The sequence below is a fragment of the Quercus robur genome, chromosome 5 (genome assembly GCF_932294415.1).
Source record: "Quercus robur chromosome 5, dhQueRobu3.1, whole genome shotgun sequence".
In the NCBI taxonomy this organism is placed as follows: Eukaryota; Viridiplantae; Streptophyta; class Magnoliopsida; order Fagales; family Fagaceae; genus Quercus; species Quercus robur.
The window spans coordinates 70,769,003-70,789,845 of record NC_065538.1 but is presented as its reverse complement, the minus strand read 5'-3'; the positions used below and the strand labels follow the sequence as shown (position 1 = coordinate 70,789,845).

The window sequence follows — 20,843 nt, the reverse complement described above, 5'->3', positions numbered from 1 at the left end:
TTGTCTCACCATGAATTCAGTCACGACTGTCTGTATTGACAAAAGTGGTTGGCGATCACTAAACCCAGTGGAAGTTGACATGGACTCGACAAGAGGAGAAATAGAAGCTTGGATAAATGCTGGAGTTAATATCATATTGATTTCAGAAGATAGTGTCTCAATATTGGAGGACATAGCTTCTGAGTATAGATACTCCCCAATGCAGATAAATTGAATCTTGAGGCAAAAGAGTTTCGAAACTACACCAACAAAAAGCGGATGGATGAAGTGGATAAAATCATCTTAATGGGAGGTTTAATCCCTTCTGACAAGCTCCTTCTAGTGCAATGTTTAAAGAAAAAAGGTCACACTGTAGCAATGGTTGGAGTTAGTTCAAATGTGATTCCAGCACTAAAGGAAGCTGATGTAAGGATCACCATACAGACTTGTAGCAGTGAAATGGTTAGAGAAAGTTGTAACCTCATCATCATGGATGGAAATCTCGGTGTCTTAGTCAGTCTTGTCAGATGTGGAAGATGTATTTATGACAATATTTGCAAGTATATGCAACTTGAGCTCACCATGAATATAGCAGGGTTGTTGATAACCTTTATCACAACAACGATTTTCGGACATTCTCCAATTACAACCATCCAATTAGCCTGGGCAAACTTTGTTGTGACTCTTCTTGGTGGCCTTGGATTATTGACTGAGCCACCATCAAAGAAACTGATGGAAAAGCCACCATTGAGACAAACTGAACCGCTTATCAACATGACCATGTGGACTAACGTTGTCATCGAAGCTCTGTATCAATCTGGCGTCTCAGTGACATGGCAATTCAAAGGGCAAACCATGATTGGCATTAACAAGGAGGTTGGTAATACCATTATCTTCAATAGTTTTGTCCTCTGCCAAGTCTGTAACATTATTATTGCAAGACAAGTGAGGAAGATGAATGTGGTTGAGCACTTTCCTCGTAACCCATTGTTTTGGTTGGCAGTGGGTGTTATTCTGTTACTGCAGGTGGCCTTTATTGAAATTACACATATTCTGGCAGTGTTAGCATATGCAAGGTTGACTTTGCTTCAGTGGTTTATTTGTCGTTCAGTTGGGATGGTTTCATGGTTTATTAATTGTCTATTGATTTGGTTACAAAGTGCATGCATTTCTTGATAAGCAGAACAACGTGTCGTGCTCGTGCATCACATGAATGACAAAGGGACATGTCTTGTACGTACATATTGATATCTTTCATTATTGATCTGTTGAAGCTAGCTACGAGTTGTGCTGTACGTCAGAAGAAGCTATTATATGTTTGTAACTTATATCACGTGTGATTGGCTTTGGCTGTTATTATTGGTGTTAGCTCGAGAGTCAAGATTCTGTCGAAACTATAGATAATGTAAAGGCTATATGTTGTTACTGTATATTTCAGTATTTATTTCTTGTATATATTATGGTGGGGTTTGGATCACGTTGCACTTTTTCTTTTTTGTTTTTTTTTTTTCAGCTGCAATTTTTGATTATTCTCCCGTGAACCGTGCATTCATCAAACAGACAAACTCTACTTTTTAGTCACTTTTTTATTAAAAATGAGTTTCACGGCATTATTCATATATTTATATATGTCCAATATTTTGAGTTCATTCTCTCGCGTTTCACTCATCTCACTTGAGTTTTTCATATAATCTTTTTTCCTTTGTTTTGTTGATGAGTTTATCGGTTTATCAATTGATTTGAGGTTTTCTTGCGGCACTGTATTGTCACAAGAAAAAGGCGGATGGTAGCATGTGGCAATGTCTCTCTATCAATCATCAAGTTTAGTTTAAGCCTCCCACCCCATACCTTCTTCTTCTTTTTTTTCTTTTTTTTTTTTTTTTGGAAACTTAGGTGTCACGCCCAAAACTCAAAAGGGTCCAAAGCATTAGAAATACAACCCAAAGGTACCTATAGATTTCTCCTTTTTTGACACTTCAATCTAAATAATTCATACCAAGTACTAACATCAAGGATTTTCATAATAATTTCAATAAAGATACTTCCAAAGTAAGTCAGACCTCTATATAATAATTACAAGGACTATTGGTTACAAAAGAATGGAGGTCTAAATAAATATAATTACATATCATTAGTTTGTCCTATCAGTGGGAATAAAAATCATCACCACTATTATATACAAAAAAATAAGTCAAGTCTACTCTAGGATGTACATTATCTAAAAATTATCATCACAAAAGTCCAACCTCCATCAGTAATTAGTCTAACTACTACTAGCCACAAAAACATGTCTAAAAATGATCATTGTCTACTCTGAAATTTTTTGTAAAAGAATGGGATGACATAGAACCCAGAAAGTAGCATTATTAATGGGGGGTGGGGGAGATTCAAGTTTTATGATGATGAGCAGTTTACAAAGCTTGTTTTAATTTGGGAAATTTCTAACTAAATACTGCAAGATCATTTTCAATAATAATATAACAAGAATGATCAAATAATGAAAAACAAAGTTTCTCAAAATAAATACCATGAAACTATATACTATAATCAGTGAGTACTAACAATATAATTTCCAAAGCTATAAAATTTAACATAAGATAAATTATTACAAGGATTTCTCTCTTGAGGATGAGTAGCTCTCTCTCTAACAAGGTGAGTGTGTTGTAAAAAGCTTTCTAGGGTTTTCTTCTGAATAGTCTCCTTACAATTTTATGGTTAATGAGGGTATATATAGTATGAGTGAAGGATATAAGAGTAACACTTAAAATTATCCAAGAAGAGAGTTTCGCGGGTCACTCGCGGGTTAGTCAAGTCGCATAGTGACTCGCGAAATATAGTCTGACACTTGATTCTTCAGCTTCTAGCATGTGCTTCTCATGTGACCTTTCACGGGTTATCCACTTGCAAGTCAATCGCGACCAAGTCACAAATTTCACTATCTTGAGCAATCTTCACCAACTTAATATTAAACTCATTACAATTAAATCCCACAAAATATGAAAACAATGGCAAAACTCACTCATACCTAAATCTAAAACCTGTGATGAACTTGAAATCAAATACCTGTATCCTAAAACACTTACACAAATCACATTAGACCCTCAAGGTAAAGCAAGTAATAAAGGACAGGTATAAAGTAACAAGCAAAAATGCGACCAAGTAAACATAATGTGAAATGTATGAGCAACTTGATCAAACACATGACAGTCATATGGAAATGACTACAATGATCACTTAGCAAAGCAAATGATCATTTGGACATGCAATCAATTAAACATAATAGCATAAAGATGTATGCATGTCCAACACACAAATACGATGGGATGAGAACAACAAAGTATAGAAACTAAAAGTAACTTAAAGCACCATAAAGAAAACAAGAAAACAAACATAACGTAAAACAATACAAAACAGGGTTTTCTTATAAAAGGATGTCTTCTCCCCATTGGTTTATGCATCTCTCTTATGGAATTTCTTCCCCTACGCATATGCACAAGAAATAGAATTTTTCCTCTTGAGAATGTGCATAAGAGTCATATAGAAATGACAATACTCTCCCCATTTTTGTCATGAGTAGACAAATACTCCAAGAAGGAGGGAAAGAAATCAAGATATGAATAAGGATAGGATGCACATGGGGAATAACATGAATGAGAAATGAAACTCAAACAAAAGACAACACATTAAGAACAAAATGCTACAAAGTATAAAGTAAACATGACATGCTAAGGATGCAAAATGATCAATAAGATGTATATACATGATATTGAGCAGGGTATGGCAAAGGTAGCAAACACATATGGTGTCTAAGTGCATTGCATTACCAAAGTATGGAAAATGCACAAATGGGATAAGGTTAAAATATGTTTATTTTTAAATTTATCCATGTGTACAAACGGGTTACAAACTACTATTGTTAGTAATAAGTGAGTAAAAATCATGTCTTAATGCTCCAAAGAAATTTTTTTTTTTTTTTCAATTTATAAAGTAACTTAATCTTTTTTTTTTTATATATAAAAAAAGATATATGAAAGTTTTTTTTATTCATGATAAGTATATGAAAAAGTGGTATTACTTTGATTAACATTTATAATTAAATGATAAAAAAAGTTGCGAAATAAAATTTAATGTCACCAGTATTTTTGTTTTCCTCCTTCGCTGACATTGGATATATCAGGGCCAGCGTATGGATCAGAATCACTGCCAGCCCATCTACCACTCATGAGCTCTTATGATTATTTAATTAGTCAGTTTTTATCCTCTCATCTGCTAGCAAAGACTAAAGAGTCCACTTGATCATTAAGATGTGATTGGTCTTGGTCAGGACTTGCAAGACGTTGAAATTTCTGAGGTCGATCGGTGCATGACATTGATTTCATATCAATGTTCCAACCTAGGAATATTTCCCAACACCACACCAAATCAAGTTACAATGCCAAAAGAAAGCAAGTACCACGAATTTACCTTTAAATTTTTTTTAATAGAAGAATACCATGAATTTACTTGAATTATGTTACGGATCTAGTTTTCTGTCCCATCATAAATGGTCATGCCATGTCGCTAAATTCATGTAGTGCATTAAAAAGTAGTTATGATGATTAAAAAAAAAATAATAATGTTAAAATTACAAACTATTTTTTATAATATTTTTACAAATTATTGATGTAGTCAATTTTTTACTGATTTTCATCTAAGTCAATTTTTAATATCACTTTTTTATTTACCCATAACCACTTACTACATTAGCAGTTTGTAAAAAAATTTATATCTCTAACATTACTCTTCAAAAAGATCTATTAAAAATAGCCACCTACTTTTTAGTAGGTTCCATTATCAATAAGAACAACTAAAGCCTTGTTTTTATTCTTAGAGAAAAAAAATTGTTGCAATTTGATACAATTACTTAGGGCAACCATAATTTTTAAGTCTAGCTTATATTATATATATAGTATATGATTTTAAATAAGTGCAAAATGATAAAAGACTAGTCTTATCTCAATTAGGTGAAACATTTTCGTGTAGAAGAAGGATTTCTTTCCTGCTCCATTATTCACGGCAATGGTTCCATTTGCCGACCCCCAGCCAAGTGAAAATTGTGTATGTATGAACTAATTAAAACCGCGTTGGTCAACATTGGCGTGCTTACAACCCACCCCACCCCCCACCCCCCCCTCCCCCCGCGTTTTTTTTAACGGGTGAAAATGCTTTTCCATTTGCTTTTATATATATATATATATATATATATATATATGAGATGAAAATCGTACATGTCCTCAAAGTCATAATAACGAGTATATTTAAATATATATAAAAATTTTTATGCCCACTACATATTTTATAAATTGATTATGGTTTGATAAAATGATAAATTGTGATTAGTATATATAAAAAAGTAATATTAATAATTAATTCAAGATGATATAGGTTTGAGAGAAAAAGTTGAGTTATAGTGTGTGTTTGTATTCAACTTATTCACGTCCATGTTTTCTACTCTGCGTTTTTGTTCTTTTTTTTTTTTTTTTTTTTTTTTTTTTTTTTTTTGGTTTTCACGCGTTTTTGGAGTATTGCGGTTACTGTTCATTGAACAGTAATCGCAAATGTTGACTTTTTGCAGTGAATAGTGCACATGTGCACTATTTATGGATCCACAAATTTCATTTTTTATTAATTTTTCATTAAAAATGGGTCCTACAGCACTATTCACACATTTAAAAATTATTTTGCTACAGTGTTTTCAGTTTTCAGTTTCAGCAAAATAAGTTTTATCCAAACACACCCTATATGAGTAGTTTTAGAATCATACGCTATTTTATAACTTTTTGTCCTAATTGTTGTCTCTCATTTACGTATAGACTTACAATTGTTTTTTTTTTTTTTCACATCACAAAGGTAGTAAAAAAGTGAAATAAACTGGTAATAGATTTTTCATTTGGAAATAAGTTGTGTTATTAGCCTACCGTGTTAAGCTCCACGAGTGGATAATGGACACTAGGTTGACACGTGACTACGTGATGAAAGTTATACTAAAAACGCCATTATCCACCATATCCTTCCATACACAACACATACAATTATAGACTGTATTACTTGTGTATTACGTTAGTTTTCACCTCTAGATCCATTATGCCTCCCCGTTAACAACATGGTTTCATTGGCTTTGATTTTAGTTCACAAAGAGGAATGTTAGTGTATACAAAAACTTTTTGACAACTTTTTCTTGAAAGTTATTATAATTTTTGAGTGGGGATTGTAATGTATTTTTGTGTTAGAATATATTTTTCAATTCTTTGTGTGTGTTTGTTCTAAAAAAGAAAATGTGCAATTTTTAATACTAATTGATGTGGTAAGCTTATATTGATTTTCATTCAAGTTTATTACTAATATTACATTTTTACATATTACTAACAATCTCCATAAATAAGTGTCAAATTTGTTGTATATTTTGTGTGTCTATAGACCTTCTCACATTTTTTTTTTTAAATTTTAAAATTCACAACAAATCTTAGGTGACAATATATTATTATCTGGTTCTTATCTGAATTCACCATTGACATCACATTTTTACTTACCATTAATAGTTTTTCACATAAAATTGTTGTGAAATTTTTGTAACCCTATTATTAATCATTAGTTTAATGAAGCTGCCAAAGGTAAACGATAAACAAAATTTCTTTATAAATAGTTTAGCTAGAACAGAAATTTAGAAATTTTCTATCTCATTTTTAGTGTTTTACTTTGTTTTATGTCAATCATAACTTGTCATTTATCATTTTCTTTTCTCTTTTTGGATGAAATAATCAAAATTTAAATTGGTTTATTAAAATTAAACTCTCATTCATATTCTCTAAGATTGTCCTTCACCTTCTGCTCACTCAAGTGACATATTTTATAAATTAATTATAGTTTGATGAAATAATAATACCATATTTGTTTTTGTGGATCTCCCCAAGTGACAACGGGGTCGACGTTTCCGCCGTTATAAGTCCATATCATGATTCTTTTTCACGTATACGGCCGTCCCCAGAGTCAGTCGAGAGACTAAGATTATCATTAATTGCATGTCATCAGATATGGCGCTTAATGATCTTTTTTACGACTCAAAGTCAGTCAAGATGATATGAGAAATGGAAATCTAAAGATTGATAACGCGGATAAGTTTTCTTTCAGTCTAGCATTCTTAATTTCTTTCTCATTCCTTCGAGGCTTCGACGAAGCTGCTTTCAGTCTAAAGATTAATTTCTTTTCATCCTTTCTTTGTCATTTCGACGAAGCTGCTGTAAAGCTTTCATTTCTTATTATAATCTTAGTGAGAATAGTTTGGGAGATGTTGTACATTGTCATCTACTTATAAAGCTCTTCTTCTTCACCATCAATACAGTTATTTCTTCAATCTTTTCCTTTTCTCCATAACGGTTTTGTTTAGGTTACCCTATTTATTTATTTGTATTTTTTTCCTTATTGCAGAAAGTGTCTTTTCCAGCAAGGTTTGGCATACTGTGGAGTGCCTAATTTAGACAAGCTAAATAATGTTAACCAGCAAAAGCTCTAGAAATGAGGTCCTTGAGTCTCAGAAAACGGTCTCTCCAGGAGGAGATGAATCTGAGAAAGGTTCTCTTTTTCCTGTAGCCTCATCATCCATTTCCTCTTACAGTAATATCAGCCTAGATGACACAGGAGCAGTAAGTTTTCTATATATGTTTTCCCCTTGGAACTTGGGTCGATCTGAATGGGATCGATAGTGAAACTTTGGTTTGTTTGTGCTTAAGCATATGAATAAATCTAGTAACATGCCCAATATCACAACATATTGAAGTGGTTGACAATAAGAGTTAAAAGGCACTTTTTTTTTTTTTCCAACACTTATTGATTGTTTCAACAAGTTACGAGGTAAGAAAATGGATGTGTCGATATTGTTTTTGTCTAAATATTCTAACTTTGAAAGACTGCTCTGAATTCCGTGAAAATTTTAATGACCTGAAAAAGAAAGCTCATATTTTGGGTCTTATTTCAGGTCAGTGGTGGCCATGGTGGAGACCTAGAGTCTCAACAAACGGTCTTGTCAATGGCCAGCATAGCTCTAGGAGCAGATAAAGCTGACAAGGGTTCTCTTGCTGTAGACAAAATTTCCTCATGGACTTCTAATATCAGCCAGGATGACTCAGGAGAAGCAGTAAGTATAAGTTCTCTATTTTCTCCCCCATGGATCTATATATGGTAAATGAGCTTGGCCTTATTGGTTGAGCTCTCACAAGCCAAAGCCATGAAAAAAAAAAAAAAAAAAAACCGCTGCTTTCTTGTGCCCTACTTGTAGATGAATGAGCTTTAGTTATCTCTTCAAGAGACAAGAGGTGATGAAGTATGGCTTCGAGTCATTAACTAAGTTAAAGATTTTAACCCTGTGTTTTGATGGAGGGACATGAAAAAAGGAGAGGAGAATAGAGGATAAGGTGACCGGAATATACTTTCGTAATGCTTGTGTCTGCCTTCAAGTCAACTGAGTTCAAAAATTAACGTAGGTTTGAATGGAGGAAGATATGGATAAATATCACCTTTACCTTTATTCTCCTCTCGTCTCTCTCATTTTTTTTTTTCTTCCAAACATAACATTAAAGAATAGCAAAAATACTAATGTATATTCTAACTGATATTTTGCAGGCTATGAAAATCTCCAACAATTGTATTGGTGATGCAAAACTGCAACAAGCAAACGTTGCTGGGATGGTACAGGAGGACTTGGATTCAATGCAGAAGGTTGGAGGCATCCAAGAAATTGCAGAGGCTCTAGATACAGATTTAGAGAAGGGAATATTCCCTGGTCTTGAGCTAGATCTATGCTCTCAACGCATAGCTAACACACTCTCCCCAACACAAGCTCCTGCCCGAAACCATTGGCAATGGGTTGTTTCAATGCTATGGGATCGAAAACTCATAGTGAAAGGAGATGAATCTGAGAAGGGTTCTGTTGCTCTAGACAATGTCAGCCCCAGTGACACAAAAGAAGCAGTAATTTTTTTTTCTCCTGTGGATCTATAGTAGTAGATAGTGAAACTTTGGTTAATTTTTTTGAGCTTACAAGTCATGTACTTGATCTGAATTACATGCTTACTTTTGTCTGTTTGAAAATTGAAAGGCCTTAAAGATAGAGTTCTTATTTCTTTTAGGTCAATCTTGTTAATGGTAGAGACCTTGAGCATGCTTACTTTGTATGTTTGAAAAATTTAAGGGCCTTAAAGGTAGAGTTCGTTTCTCTTTTGGGTCAGTGCTGGTAATGAAAGACACCGTTGGTTCGAAATTGTTTTGAAACTGAAGGAGCAAATTCACGTACTATAAGAGTAGATAAAGCTTTGAAAGTATACGTTTTCTATTTTCTAAAGCACTTCTTTTTTTTTTTCTTTTTTTTTTTAATTTTAAATAGATTCATCTTATAATTTTGATAAAATCATTACAATTATCGTTATACTATATATTTTCAAATTGAAAAGCAAAAAAAAAAAAAAAAAAAAAAAAAAAAAAAAAAAAAATCGTAAAATAAATTTGATCTCTTTATTTCTCTATATGACTGATTGTAAAACTTTGGTTTGTTTAAGCTAGCTTGGGTTTATACTTTTTTTTTCCAGCCCTCATAGTTGATTGCTTCAACAAGTTACGAAATTAGGTAAGAAAATGTATGTGTCGATATTATTTTTGTAACTTTGAAAGACGTGAAAATTTTAGTGACCTGAAAAAAAACTCATAATTTGGGTCTATTAGGTCAGTGGTGGCCATGGTGGAGACCTAGATCCAGGAGCAGATAAAGCTGACAAGGGTTCTCTTGCTCTGGATATAATTTCCTCAAGGACTTCCTCGTACTCTAATATCAGTCAGGATGTCTCAGGAGAAGCAGTAAGTATAAGTTTCTATTTTCTCTCCCATGGATCTATATATGGTAAAAAGTATACCTTAAATTTCTTTGAGCTTGGGCTTATTGTTTGAGCTCCCCACAAGCCAAAGCCATGAAAAAAAAGAAGAAAAAAAACACCGCTGCTATCTTTTCCCCTACTTGTAGATGAATGATCAAGAGCTTTAGTTATCTTGAAGAGACAAGAGGTGATGAAGTATGCCTTCGAGTCATTAACAAAGTTTAAGATTTTAACCGTGTTTTGATGGAGGGTCATGGAGAAAGAAGAGGAGAATAGAGGATAAGGTGACCGGAATATACTTTCTTAATGCTTGTGTCTGCCTTCAAGTCAACTGAGTTAAAAAATTAACGTAGGTTTGAATGGAGGAAGATATGGATAGATATCACCTTTGCTGCTTTACCTTTATTCTTCACTCCTCTTTATCTCTCTCTCCCTCTTCCAAACATAACATTAAAGAATAGCAAGAATACTAATGTATAATCTAATTGATATTTTGTAGCCTGTGAAAATCTCCAACAACTGTATTGGTGATGCAAAACTGCAACAAGCAAACATTGCCTTGATGGTAGAGGGGGACTTGGATTCAATGCAGAAGCCTAACACACTCTCCCCAACACAGGCCCGTGCCCGAAACGGTTGGCAATGGATTGTTTCAATGCTACGGGATCGAAAGGGTGGCGAATCTGAGAAAGGTTCTATTGCTCTAGACAATGTCAGCCCCAGTGACATAAGAGAAGCAGTAAGTTTCTCTCTCTCTCTCTCTCTTATGGATCTATGGTAGACTTTGGTTAATTTGTTTGAGCTTATAAGTCATATACTTGATCTGAATTACACGCTTACTCTTTCTGTTAATGGTAGAGACCTTGTCAAGTATATCTGCAAGACACCGTTGGTACGAAATTGTTTTGAAACTGAATTAAAAAGGAGCAAATTCACGTACTATAAGAGCAGATAAAGCTGTGAAAGTATACGTTTTCTCTTTTCTAAAGCATTTTTTATTATTTTAAATAGATTTTATAATTTTGATAAAAATCATTACAATTCATCGCGATATTATAAATTATCAAATTGAAAAGCAAAAGAAAATCGTAAAATTAAATTTGATCTCTTTATTTCTCTATAGTCTATAGAGATGATTGATAGTAAAACTTTGTTTTGTTTAAGCTAACTTGGGTTTATACTTTATACTTGATTTGATGGAACTATATACAAGTCACGGACTCACGGCCAAGATTTATTTTTTTTCATCTGACCTAAAGAGCACTGTGGAAAAAAAAAATCACAGCTATCTTTTGCCTTCCTCGTAGATTCCGAGAGAGGCTTTCAAGTAGTGGATTATAGGCTGAAAGTGGGCCCAAAAAAAAATAAAAAAGTAAAAGACAAAAGTTAAGGACCTATTTAGTAAGTGACAATTTCAGTGTTTAAAAATTTAAGAATTGTTAGCTTAAAAAGAAATAACATATTTGGTAGGAGTGTTTGTGTCATGATTTTCAATTTAGAATGTTTAAATATTGTATTTAAAAAACTTTCTATATTAATTTTAATTTTCAAATTATATATTGTTTAATGGTATTTTTGTAAATACTTACAAAAGCATGGGACCCATGGATTTGACAATACTAAGAAATTTCTCTCTCTGTTGCAAACCGTTTCTTCTTCTTCTTTCTTTCTTTTTTCTTTTCCTTTCCCTTTTTCTCTTGCATGCTGCCACTCTCTCTACTTCTTCTCCTTTTTTTTTCCCTCTTTCTCTCTTGCATGTTGCACGCTTTCTTTGTTGGGCTTTATGGAGTTTAGTTTTATTTGATCCGGTTTGACGACCCGACCTGAATAATATTGCGTGGTTTTTAATGGGAGATTTACTGAGACTTAGTTCATGGAGCGGCCCAAGTTGGAGCGCTCATGGAGAAGCCTCTTGGGGGTCCGAGGGCAACACCCCCGAGAAATTTTTTTTGGCCCATTATGTATATGTAGAAATCGACTTTGGTGATTAGGGTTTTAAGGAGGTTGTGTTTTATATAGATAGAAAAGATTGTAGCCGCATGTTGTACTTTGTATTCTTCCCTGATAATAGTGAAATCCCTGCAACTCCATAGATGTAGGCAAATTGCCGAACCACGTAAATATTGTCTTGTGCGTGTGATTGTTTTTCTTTAGCGTGTGTTTTCTCTATTTTTGTTTCTCACAAGTTGGGAATTTGGTTTAATTCCCTACAGTCTTCTTCTTCTTTCTTTTTTGTTTTTGTTTTTGTTTTTTTGTTTTTTGATTTTGATTTTGCCTCTTTCAGTCATGCATGCTCTCTTCTTTCTTTCTTTCTTTCTCTCACTCTATCTCCAGCTGACTCTCTCTTCAGTTTTCAGATTTGGTGTGTTGAGTCATTTTATGGGTTTTGCAAATTGAAATTTTGCGAACTATTTTATTTTATTTTATTTTATTTTTTTTGCAAATTTGTGTGTTAGTAGTGTTCAGATCGGAAGAAAAAAGATGTGGGAAGAGAAGAGGTTCTCAATTTTGGTTGATTTGATTTTGTGACATGGATTTGACTTGATTTCATGGGTGGATTTGATTTTGTGGCATGGGTTTGATTTAATTTCTTTCTTTATTTTCCAATAAGAAAGAAAGTGTGGATTTGATTTTGTGGATGATTGGTTTTGGTATTTGAACAGTCTTACTGCTGGGATTTCTTTAGGTTTTTTTTGGGTATTATTTGTGAGTCTTTAAAGAATTTGACAGAAGAGATGGGAGATAGCGAGAAAATGAGATGGATGAAGTAGAAGAAAACAAAAATGAAGAGAAAGAATGGAGAGGGCCAACGGTAATGAGATGAAATTTCTCTCTCATCAAATCATATACTATATAATAAAAGCTGAGTTTAGATGCCGTGGTTGCGCCAAGTAACTTCACCATATTGTAGAAATTTTTTAAAATTTTTAGATTTTAAAAATATATATATAATTTTTCTTCTCCTATAATTTCTAAATTGATAAAAATCTTTATTTGATTACAATCCAAATTCTTCATCTTATCCATGTAATCCTTATTTTTTTACGTGTAGTGTATTATAAAAAAAAAAGTCTAATGCATCTTAAATTGCAGCGACGTATACTATACTAAAAAACAAAGAGGTCTAATTCATCTTAAATTGCAGCAACGTAGACATTGTGTAATCTAATTCTTCTCATTTTTTAAATACTACACTAAAAAACAAGGTCTAATCCATATTGCATAATTTTTTTAGATTTAAAATGATAAGACAAGTAAAAAATAAAATAAAACATGGATAAAATAACTAATTTACTTAGATTAGGATCGTGTAACCATTAGTATTTTATTTAAAATTTAAAATTATAGATAAAAAATAATTTTAGAAAAAAATATACGCTATTTTTTTTTTTTTTTTGGATAGAAACATATTTTAACAATATATATATATATATATATATATATATATATAATTGATTAGAATTTCACATAGGATAGGTATTTCTTTAATTCCAAACTACCTAATAATTTCTCTTATAATTTATCTTCAATATAATTTGAAATTCTATGTCTAATAGAACTCTCCCAAGTCCTAACTTCCAAGTTTTTTGGATAAATATGCATCCTAAGTGAAGAGTTTTACGTTTTGTTTTTTTGTTTTTTTTTTTTTTTTTATACTTTAATTGTGATAATTTTTTAATACATATTTTTTTCCTAATAATTCTATTTCTCTTATAATTCCTAAATTGATTAGAAATCTAACATCTTCACAATTGAAAATTTTCTATAAATACAGTTTTTTTTTATTGTATTCTTATATTGATTAAAAGAGAATTATGTTTATTTTTTTGGCAAATGAAATAGCTTTGGTTAAGTTTCCATAGGTTTTTAGTTATTAAATTTATGAATTTTTTCATATAAATATGTTGCGTGATTGCATTATACTTTTTAGAACAATAAATTATTTGCAATTTATATAATCTATATTCAAGTGATTATTAATTTATTATTTCTTAATAAAATTATACTAAAAGTTTATAATTAAAACCGTGCAACACACGGGCATAATACTAGTGTTAAAATAATAGTAAATCATTATACATGTCGGATAAATTAATACTCACTTTAAAAAAAAAAAAAATACACACTCATATTAAATACACAATTATGTTTTTTTATATTTTAAAATAATATATTTGAAACATGGTACCAAATATATTTTTTTCTTTATAAATATTAAATACTTTAAACACGTATTTTCATAACAATTTTTAAATCATAATTTTTCCATCATTTTGAACAATAATATTTGAAATCTGGTACCAAACAGGTCTTAACATATATGTTTAAAGGTATTAATTTAGAATATATTTTTTAAAACATTTTATAAAAAAAGAAAAAGAAAAATCAACTGAATTTTATGACTATTTTTTTTTTAATAACAAAAGTGGTATAAATTTTTTTTCTAAAATAGTTAATGAATCCTCTAAGAACACTCATTAATCAGATCCATAAATACTTCATTTGATGTGAAAAACTCACAAACTTGTATTTACCCTCTACCTAAAGGGCCTGGAAGACGCTGGTCGATCGTATCTTAGGGCATATATACTTCGGCTCAATCACATGATGGTCATTGGCTTGGTTTGAAAATCTTGGGGCATATTTCGACAGCCTTGCTTTAAACTCGCCCGAGTTCTTTTTCTCCTTTTCTTTTATTTATTTTTTTTATTTTTTATTTTTTTTTTATAGGTGATTTGGAACTTTTTTGTACATGCTTTTACCATATATATATATATATATATATATATATATATATATATTAAAATACGATTTGAAATATTAAAAAGCACTACTTTTTCCCGTAAAAAATTTGCAACATAAAAGTGAAAATGATTTATCTTAGAAAAACATTAGGTTGAGTTCAAAATATTCGGTCAGACCTAACTCAAAATAAGTGTCCATATATAGTAGATTCAGTCTACATCTATGTCAAAACTCTAAAGTCATTATAGTTAAAGAGTTGTATATTTTGGCATCATGCCATTTGGTTTTAATTATTTTTTTTAGTGTGTGGTGCACAAAGCAACACATACAATGAAATATTTTATTATTATTATTGTTATTTTATGTTAACAGTTTCCGCTTTACAACATCTCAAAATTTTCTAGTCTCCTTTCCTTTCATAAACAAGAAATGGAAACTATTTAAAATTAATCGCAAGATCTTTAATTAATTACACATTGAAAATAAAATCTTAAATGCAACTTGTAACTTGTAAGGTGGACTCTTGGGGCATGTTGGTTATGCGGTAATAGGTCCTATAATGAATTATTATTTATGTGAAATAATTATTATTCAATTATTTGGTTCCATATTCGTTGTAGGGAATGGTTATTTCTCCCCAAAAAAAAGGAAGTTATTCTTTCAATTGAGGAGTTACTACTCTCCAAAATGACCAGAAATGTTGTATAAAAAATTACTATAAATATAATAGTAATTCTTTAATACATGTAATCATTTTTAAAATTAATATATTTTAAAAAATACAAACAATTCATATACATAATCTTTTTACAAACTTTTTATACGTAACAATTCGTTTTACAACTAAACTTATGAATAAAAATAGTTCATTACATTATCTTTTATATTTAATAGTAAAGATTATTATTGCTATCGTGATCTCCATTTAATATACCAAAAGTGCCCTTAGTTTTTAGTCATTCAATCAATTTGATCTTTCTATTAACAAGAGGGCATCCCATGCAATTAGTCCATGACCAAAAAAACACTTAGAGAATATTGAGTACTCCTTAGTATTTTGGCCTGGGTTTTATTTCTAGGAAATTATTCTTTTACATCTAATAGTATTCACATTCTTCCCCATCATGTTTTCATTCTTTCATACCATTTGTAAAATATAGATATTTGGTGTGAAAGTGTGGGATATTGGGTATATTTCACATCAAAAAGTGTGTGTTTTATTTATTTATTTATTTTATTTTTTATCAAAGTCTTCGCCAAAAAATATGGTTATATAATGAACCAATATATTATCCAAAAAAAAAGAAAAAACATAGAAGACTATATTGCTACTTCAATATTCTATTTCCATAAGAAGCTGCCTTATCATTGCCACGGAAAAGTGCAGTGGTAGAATTGTCAAGTTTAGCATCTTCGAATCAAGTTTCAGATTATGATTATTTATTCTTTTGGGCTAAATGAGATGCAGATTTTAACTTGATAATGAAAACAATTGTTCACATATTAAGCATAAGGGTTATTAGCATATTTGATCATTTGAGTTATTAAATGTTTCTTGAAGAGAAAGCATGAAAAGATAGAAACTATGTTTTGTAAATGTTCGCATCATTTTGTTCCCAAATGAGTTACACATGGCAGTATGGCACATACCCATTTTATTGAGTTAGGTCACAGTTTTTTTTGGGTATTGTATTGTATTGTATTGTAAATAATTATGTTATTGGCAAAACTCTAATATATCATCTTATTGTTATTTCCCAGGATTTGGAAATCTCATCTGCATCAGCTCAAGTCTCCATTAAGCAAGATCCATGTACTCAACGCATAGATACTGCTAATTCATCACCCTCCCTAACACAGGCTCCTGCACGAGGCTGCTTCAAATCACTCTTGAAAGCATGCAATGATTGGATTATTATTCTTCTCTGTGTGTATGCAATGCTGTTACTTGGCTTTGGGATCGTTATGAAAAGCCCAAAAGATTGGCATATAGGTGTCATCACAATTCTTTTCATCATGGTGCTTGTGGTTCTTCATTCCTTACGGAAACTTTGGCTCGAACGTTCGCGGCAGATGTCAAGAAGGCAGAATACTTCGGAAATGCACCAAGTGGAAGTTGAGGTCATTAGAGGGGGAAGCTCGCAGAAAGTATCCATCTCAGATGTTTTGTTGGGTGACATAGTATGCCTCGAGAGGGGATCTCTAGTCCCTGCTGATGGTTTGCTCGTATCTGGTGAATACATAAAACTGGATGATGATCTTGACTCTACCATTAACAACGAGAACCCATTTCTGTTCTATGGTCCAAAGGTGATTGATGGAAAAGGTCGCATGCTAGTTACATCAGTGGGCATGAACACGACATTGGGTGACTTGTTAAACAAGGTTACCTATGGCCCCCTCAACAAGACCCCATTACCAGTGCAACTTGATAAGCTGAACACTAGCATACAAATTACAGGGCTTTTACTCTCCATCCTCAACCTTGTAGTGTTGTTCTTCCATTTTATGCTTCAAAAGAAAAGATTTCATTTTAACCTCCCAGACCTCAAGGGGAAAGCAGTTGCAAGTAAAGAGATCATGGATACGAGTAAGAAAATTCTCTTGACGCCAAATGGGAAGTTCAACACGTTATCAACTTCAATTCTTACGTTTCTGTTTGGAGTAACAGAAGGGATACCTTTTGTAGTCACTCTTGCCATTGGTTATTGGAATAAGAAGATGCTATTTGGCAAGGCCATTGTTCAAGAACCCTTGGCTTGTCTCACCATGAATTCAGTCACAACTGTCTGTATTGACAAAAGTGGTTGGCGATCAGTAAACTCAGAGGCAGCTGACTCGACAAAAAGAGAAATAGAAGCTTGGATAAATGCTGGAGTTAATATCATACTAGTTTCAGAAGATGATGTCTCAATATTGGAAGACATAGCTTGCAAGTGTGGACTACTTCCCAATGCAGATAAATTGAAGCTTGAGGCTAAAGATTTTCAAAATTACATCAACGAAAAGCAGATGGATGAAGTGGATAAAATCATCTTAATGGGAAGTTTAATCCCTTCTGACAAGCTCCTTCTAGTGCAATGTTTGAAGAAAAAAGGTCACACAGTAGCAATGGTTGGAATTAAAACAAATGTGATTCCAGCACTAAAGGAAGCTGATGTAGGGATCACTATACAGACTTTTAGCAGTGAAATGGTTAGGAAAAGTTCTGACATCATCATCGTGGCTGGAAATCTCAGTTTCTTGGACAGTCTTGTGACTCTTGTCAGATGCGGAAGATGTATTTATGACAATATTCGCAAGTATATGCAAGTTGAGCTCACCATGAATATATCAGGGTTGTTGATAACCTTTATCACGACCACGATTTACGGATATTCTCCAATTACAACCATCCAATTAGTCTGGGTAAACTTTTTTGTGACTCTTCTTGGTGGCCTTGGATTATTGACAGAGCCACCATCAAAGAAACTGATGGAAAAGCCACCATTGAGAAAAACTGAACCACTTATCAACATGACCATGTGGACTAACGTTGTCATCCAAGCTCTGTATCAATCTGGCGTCTCAGTGACATGGCAATTCAAATGGCAGACCATGATTGGTATTAACAAGGAGGTTAGTAATACCATTATCTTCAATAGTTTTGTCCTCTGCCAAGTCTGTAACATTATAAATGCAAGACAAGTGAAGAAGATGACTGTGGTTGAGCACTTTCCTCGTAACCCATTGTTTTGGTTGGCAGTGGGTGTTATTCTGTTACTGCAGGTGGCTTTTATTGAAATTACACATATTCTGGCAGTGTTAGCATATGCAAGGTTGACTTTGCTTCAGTGGTTTATTTGTCTCTCAGTTGGGATGGTTTCATGGGTTATTAATTGTCTATTGATTGGGTTACAAAGTGCATGCACTTCTTGATAAGCAGTACAACGTGTCGTGCATCACATGAATGACAAAGGGACATGTCGTGTATGTACATATTGACATCTTTCATTATCGAACTGTGGAAGCTAGCTACGAGTTGTGCTGTACATTAGAAGAAGCTATTATAAGTTTGTAACTTATATTACGTGTGATTGGCTTTGGCTATTATTATTGGTGTTAATTCGAGAGTCAAGATTCTGTCGAAACTATAGATAATGTAAAGGTTATATGTTGTTACTGTATATTTCAGTATTTCTTTCTTGTGTATGCTATATATGTATATGTACTTCATCTTTCGAATATATGACCAATATTCTGAGTTCATTCTCTCGTGTTTCACTCATCTCACTGGAGTTTTTCATTTAATCTTTTTTCCTTTGATTTGTTGATGAGTTTATCGTTTTATCAATTGATTTGAGGTTTTCTTGCTGCACTTTATTGTCACAAGAAAAAGGCGAATGGTAGGCGGCATGTGGCAATATCTCTCTATCAATCATCAAGTTTAGTTTAAGCTTCCCCCCTTTTCTTTTTGATTTTTTTTTTTTTTTTTTTTTGATTTTTGATGGTTAATGGTTGGTGTTAATTAAATTAGAATGTAAGGTTTAATTTTTTTTTTTTTTTGAAAGCTTAGGTGTCACGCCCCATACCCAATAGGGTTCAAAGCACGAGAAATACAATCCAAAGGTACCTATAAATTTTTCATTTTTTGACACTTCAATCTAAATAATTCATACCAAGTATTAACATCAAGAATTTTCATAATAATTTCAGTAAAAATACTTCTAAAGTAAGTCATAACTTTATATAATAATTACAAAGACTATTGGCTACAAAAGAATGGAAGTCTGAATAAATATAATTACATATCTTTAGTTTGTTCTATCAGTGGGAATAAAAATCATCACTACTATTATATACAAAAAAATAAGTCAAGTCTACTCTAGGATGTATATCATCTAAAGATCATCATCACAAAAGTCTAGCCTCCATCAATAATTTGTCTAATTACTGCTAGCCACAAAAACATGTCTAAAAATGATAATTGCCTACTCTGAAAATTTTTGTAAAAGAATGGGATGAGACAAAGCCTAGTAAGTAATATAATTACTGGGGGTGAAGGAAATGCAAGTTTCATAATGATGAACAGTTTACAAAGCATGTTTTAATTTGGGAAATTTCTAACCGAATACTGCAAGATTATTTTCAATAATAATATGACAAGAATGATTAAATAATGAAAAATAAAGTTTCTCGAAATAAATACCATGAAACTATATACTATAATCAATAAGCACTAATAATATAATTTCCAAAGCCATAAAATTTAACATAAGGTAAATTATTACAAGGACTTATCTCTTGAGGATGAGTAGCTCTCTCTCTAATAAGGTAAGTGTGTTGTAAAAACATTTCTAGGGTTTTCTTCTGAATAACCTCCGTATAGTTTTGTGATTAATGAGGCTATATATAATATGAGTGAAGGATATAAGAGTCACACTTAAAATTATCCAAGCAGAGAGTTTCACAGGTCACTCGCAGGTTAGCCAAGTAGCAAAGTGACTCATGAAATACAGTCTGACACTTGACTCTTCAATTTCTAGCATGTGCTTCTCATGTGACCTTTCGTGAGTCGTCCACTCATGAGTCAATCATGATCAAGGCATGAACTTCATTGTCTTGAGCAATCTTCGCCAACTTAATATTAAACCTATTACAATTACATCCCACAAAATACAAGGAAATAAATTAATATAATTACAACACTTTTTATCATAAAATAAAGTCAACATAAATGTTATGTGAAAAACCATAACTTAATAATCTTCCCTTTTGGCTATTCCATGACAAAAACACCCTATAACAGAGTCTAGACTTAAACGTTAATTTGAGAACAATGACAAAATTCACTCACATCTAAATCTAAAACCTGTGATGAACTTGAAATCAAATACCTGTATCCTAAAACACTTGCACAAATCACATTAGACCCTCAAGGTAAAGCAAGTAATAAATGACAAGTATAAAGTAACAAGTAAAAATGCGATCAAGTAAATATGATGTGAAACATATGAGCAACTAGATCAAACACATGACAATCATATGGAAATGATACAATGATTACTTAGCAAAACAAATGATCATTCGGACATGCAATCAATAAAAGATAATAGCATAAGTATGTATGCATGTCCAACACACAAACACGATGCAATAAGAATAACAAAGTATAAAAACTAAAAATAACTTAAAGCACCATAAAGAAATCAAGAAAACAAGAAAACAAACATAATGTAA

General features: G+C 32.1%; 1 protein-coding gene across 1 annotated transcript; it reads left to right on the top strand.

Moving 5' to 3' along the window:
- The first annotated feature begins 258 nt into the window (after positions 1 to 258).
- Positions 259 to 18,585, top strand: LOC126728642 (putative calcium-transporting ATPase 13, plasma membrane-type). Its single transcript, XM_050434437.1, has 6 exons — positions 259 to 855; positions 1,006 to 1,106; positions 7,517 to 7,658; positions 7,991 to 8,149; positions 8,635 to 8,846; positions 16,478 to 18,585. The coding sequence occupies exons 1-6, from the start codon at positions 259 to 261 to the stop codon at positions 18,540 to 18,542; spliced, it is 3,276 nt and encodes a 1,091-aa protein (XP_050290394.1). The 3' UTR covers positions 18,543 to 18,585.
- The last annotated feature ends 2,258 nt before the right edge of the window (positions 18,586 to 20,843 follow it).